Source organism: Protobothrops mucrosquamatus, unplaced genomic scaffold, assembly GCF_001527695.2.
Source record: "Protobothrops mucrosquamatus isolate PMUCROS unplaced genomic scaffold, P.Mucros_1.0 scaffold445, whole genome shotgun sequence".
Lineage (NCBI taxonomy): Eukaryota > Metazoa > Chordata > Lepidosauria > Squamata > Viperidae > Protobothrops > Protobothrops mucrosquamatus.
In genome coordinates this window covers 195,834-200,859 of record NW_015386768.1, presented here as the reverse complement: position 1 = coordinate 200,859, position 5,026 = coordinate 195,834, and the positions used below count along the sequence as shown (strand labels likewise).

Here is a 5,026-nt window from a genome sequence, read left to right as displayed (position 1 = left end):
ATAGAATGATAGAAGCTATGATGTCTCATTTGTGGCTTTCAGATGATTACCCCTATGTCTGAAAGTCTTTTTTCTTTCAGATCCTTGCCCATTTGAGGAATGTCCAGTTCAACAACAGTGTTGGAGAGGAAGTTTCATTCTCAGAAAATGGACTAGGATCAGCTCATTATGATCTTCTCAACTGGGTTCTCTACCCCAATAAATCTTTTGCCCCCTTGAAAGTTGGGCAAATATATCCTGGAGCTCCCCCAGGCCAGGATTTCACCATTAACTCCAATACAATCATGTGGGCCACAGAGGTGAGTTGGTAGGAAATGTTGTAAATTCAAGGAAAGATCAATTCTGCCCTGGGGATGTCCAACATCATTCTAACTGGAGAACAGGTCTATTGAATCAGAAAATGTGGCAGATATTTTATGAAAAAATTGAGTGCAACACATTTGAGGTGTCATTTGAAACAGGTCCACTTTTATTTATTTACTTATTTGTTTGTTTATTTATTTATTTATTTATCCACCCATCTTACTACTTTTATTTATTGATTAACTTTATATTTCACCCATTTCACCAATAATGCAACTATAGGCAGGACAGAAACAATAAAATGATAAATACGGAAAACAATTTGAATTAAAAGACGTGAAGTAATAGGATTGGGAAGGATTTTCTGCTTGAAACCCAGGATGCCATGAAGACCAGGCAACATTGATTTTCATGGACCATTCATGCTCACTTGGACCCTCATAATTCTTTCTTTTAGGAAAGCTTTAGCTCAATGTCAAAAGCCTTCCTTTGTATGCCAAGGTCCCAGTTTTAATCTGCAGCATCTATTGGTAGTTTCTGAGGGCCACTCGTTCGAATTCTCCCAAGAGCTGTTCCAGGATTCTTTAGCTCCTGGTGAAAATTTCTTTTGAAGATCTTCTTGAGATGGAAATAGGAAGTTGGAAACATATAAATGAATCATGTTCATTCCTTAGGCCAACTCAAGCATTTGTCTTTTCTCTGTTAGAAGGTGCCCTTTGCCAGGTGTGGCATGAAGAGGTGCCATGCAGGAGAGAGGAGAAGAGTTCCAGAGGGCAAGCAGGTCTGCTGCTACCAATGTGACCCTTGTCCAGAAGGGACCATTTCTAATCAGACAGGTAGAGAAAATCTGGGGAACCGCCTTTCATTGTTTTCTGGGGACAAAAAAAACCTCTGACTACCAGACCTGGGATTCCAGAGGACCTGTGATGGCTCCCTTACTGTGGGGAACATCATGGTCCCTTTTTTCATGTGCTTTTTTTACACTTCTTAGAATATTTAATAATAACAATCTTTATTAAATATTTTTGTATGTATTTATTTGTTTCTTTTAAATTAAATGTTAGACATGCAGTAAAATATGGACAATTATACAAATATGATAAATAAATAATAAAATAAAATAAATAATGAAATAAATAATAAAATAAAATAAAATAAAATCCCTCTCGATCAATATGAATTTGGAAATCCTGTCTTTCCACCACTGATTACACAATAGTTTCAGGGCAGGAATTGGTCAGTCCCTCCTCTCTGTTCCACTCCCATTCATACATGGAGGGATGTAGGGAGTGGGGAAGCCCAAGAATCTGTCTTAGACCCAATACTCACCAATATCATCATCAATTATTTAGATGAGGGGATAGAAGGGGAATGTATCAAATTTGAAGACAACATGAAGCTGGCAGGAATAGCCAACACCCCAGAAGATAGGCTCAAGATACACAAGGAGCTTGATAGACTTGAATTCTGGACCAATATAAATAACTTTGAGAGGGATCTTGGAGTCCTAGTGGACAGTCACTTAAATATGAGCCAGCAGTTTGTGGCAGCAGCCAACAAAGCTAACACAATCCTAGGCTGCATTAATGGAGTGATAGAATCAAGATCATGAGAAGTGTTAATACCACTTTATAATGCCTTAGTAAGACCACACATTTGGAATACTGCATCCAGTTTTGGTCACCATGATATAAAAAAGATGTTGACACTCTAGAAAGAATGCAAAGAAGAGCAACAAAGATGATTAAGGGACTGGAGGCTAAAACACATAAGGAACGGTTGCTGGGATTGGGTATGTTCAGTTTAATGTAAAGAAGGACTAGGTATGTCTTGATAGCAGCCTTCCAATACCTAAGGGGTGCCACAAAAAAGTGTGTGTGGGGAGGTGTCAACCTGTACTCCAAAGCACCAGGACAAAAAGCAACAGATGGAAACTAATCAAGGAGAGAACCAACCTAGCTCTAAGGAGAAATTTTCTGACAGAAAGAACAATTAACCAGTGGAACAACTTCCCACTATTATTCCTTCTTTTTGTATTGACATCTCCAAAAGAAATCTATAGACTTTGGGGAGAAAGAAAAAAATGAAACTCTCTATGTCTAGTAACAATTTTCTGACAGCAAAAAAGAAAAATCCGTGTGATAGGGAAAAAAAATTGAAATATAAAGCACAGAATTGAACCACAAAATACTCAATTACTGTATATTATACCTTTGTATGTTTCTTTCTTTTTGCCCTCCTAAAACAAATTTCTCCTGAGAATCAAGTTTGATCAGGCTAAGGATTCTTTTTCTCATCCACCTCCCATTCCATATTAACATCAGTGTGTTATTTTCTTCTTAGAACACACCAACAAATAATGTATTTCAGTGATTCTCAACTTGAGTGAACTTCAGATGGGTTAGACTTCAATTTCCAGAAATCCCCAGCCAGTATTCTTGAAGTTGAGGTCAGGATATCTAAAAGCTGCTGACATTGAGAAAAAAGAATGTAGACAAAAGTCAAAAAGCAGCATTTGTGGCTGACAGGTCTATTGGTATTCCAATATAGAGTAAAAATGTCTAACCCTAATAGTAGTAGCCAACTTATAAGACCATTTGAACTGAACACATTCCTTATATGGTCAACATATAAGGCTCATCTTCAGTTAAGGTAGATCTGTCCTTTCTGGTGGACTGTGGTTTATTCTATTACTTTCTTTTTGAGATGTCCCCTCAAGATATGAGTCACATCTGAGGCAATCTGTGGGAAACAGAGAACTTCCTCATGGTAGGCGCAACTGAAAAAGCTAGACAAAGATTCTTCATTTCAGATGCAGCTCACTGTGACCCTTGCCCAGAAGACCAATATCCCAATAAGGATAAGAACCACTGCATTGCAAAGAAGCTCCACTACCTTTCCTATCAAGACATCCTGGGATACACTTTAGGATCTCTCGCTCTTTTTCTCTCTGTGATCACATCTACAGTCCTGGTGATTTTTGTTAAACATCGTGGCACACCAATAGTCAAAGCTAACAACCGAGATCTCACCTACATCCTTCTAGTCTCCCTCCTGCTCTGCTTCCTCTGCTCCTTCCTCTTCATTGGTCAACCTGAGAAGTTCATCTGCCTCTTCCGACAAGTTGCCTTTGCCATCCTTTTTTCCCTTGCAGTTTCCTCTGTCTTGGCAAAAACTGTCATGGTGGTTCTGGCCTTCATGGCCACCAAGCCAGGGAACAGGGCAAGGAATTTCTTAGGAAAATCACTGACCAACTCCATTGTCTTAGCCTGTCCCCTGGTCCAAGCAACTCTTTGTGCCACTTGGCTGGTAATCTCTCCTCCATTTCCCAACTTGGACTTCCACTCCTTGGTAGGAGAGACCATCTTGGAGTGTAATGAAGGCTCAACTTTAATGTTTTACACTGTCCTTGCCTACCTGGGTTTCTTGGCTCTTGTGAGTTTCATGGTGGCCTTTTTGGCTAGAAAATTGCCTGACAGTTTTAACGAAGCCAAGTTCATTACTTTTAGCATGTTGATCTTTTGCAGTGTTTGGATCACCTTCCTCCCCACCTACCTGAGCACCAAAGGGAAGTCAATGGTGGCTGTGGAGATCTTCTCCATTTTGGCCTCTGGAGCTGCTCTCTTGGCTTGTATTTTTTCCCCCAAATGCTACATTATCCTATTGAGACCAAATCTGAATTGTAGAGAAAATATAGTAAGAAACAAGAATATGTAACTAATGGAGGAATAGGCCACATTTACAGTATATTTGTCTTTGAGGTCTGTTTAGTATGTGATGACATTTCTTTAAAAAATGATAACATGAAGCATGATCTTCCATTGTTAGTAGTATCAAATCTTTTGACTTTCAAGCATATAATAATCTTGCTGCAGTTGTCATACATAAGAGTTCCAGAATTTTCTAGTTGCCTGTCCATTAGTGTGGGTAAAATCTATTTAATAGACAATTTGAGACCTAAGGAATGTAGCCTTTCATCTCATAGGATCCATGGTAATTTTTATCAGAACATTCTCATAGAACCTCATGAATCTCAACATGCAAAGGTTTTTTCCGGCCAAGACCATTCTTCTCTGTAGATAACAGAAGAGCAGGAGATCTATTAGGTTATTACCTATAAATATCCATGCATCATTTCTCCCTCCCTTCTGTTGCCTCACTTTTTTGAAATACATTTTTATTAGAAGTTTTACAAAGAGCATTACAAGTAGCACTTCCTGTCCTTTCTGAAATCTGTAACATGATCCTGCGACAGAAAACAATTAAAACAATTTAGCAATTTAAACAACAATTTAAACCAATTTAATCTATATACACACACACAATCTGTATGTATGTATATATGTGTGAATGTATATATATGTGTGTGTACTGAATGTATGTATGTATATATTGATGGATAGATAGATAGATAGATAGATAGATAGATAGATAGATAGATAGATAGATAGATAGATAGATAGATAGATATCTCTGTGATCTTCAAAGCTACTGAAAGAACCATGTTTTCAGGATTTCTTAAATGCCCAGAGCTAATTCGACCTTGGGGGGGGGGAAATGATGTTGCAAAATGTGGGTTCCACCGCAGAAACTGTCTGCCTCCTATGTTCCTTTGTATTGTTTACCAGACAGAACCCATAACATGAAATTCTTGGCAGGCCTGATGGGACAGGGAGATGTAACCAGGGACAGGAGGCTCATCCAATGACCTGCTCATATCCAT

The 5,026-nt window shown here is 38.5% G+C and overlaps 1 protein-coding gene across 1 annotated transcript; it reads left to right on the top strand.

The window, feature by feature from the left end:
• The first annotated feature begins 3,069 nt into the window (after positions 1–3,069).
• On the top strand, positions 3,070–4,020 carry LOC114922587 (vomeronasal type-2 receptor 26-like). Its single transcript, XM_029284220.1, has one exon. It carries the CDS (start codon positions 3,070–3,072, stop codon positions 4,018–4,020), a length of 951 nt encoding a protein of 316 aa, XP_029140053.1.
• The last annotated feature ends 1,006 nt before the right edge of the window (positions 4,021–5,026 follow it).

What these genes read in the sequence shown, in the direction of transcription:
- LOC114922587 (XM_029284220.1), top strand. Translation starts at nt 3,070, where the DNA reads ATGGTAGGCGCAACTGAAAAAGCTAGACAAAGATTCTTCATTTCAGAT.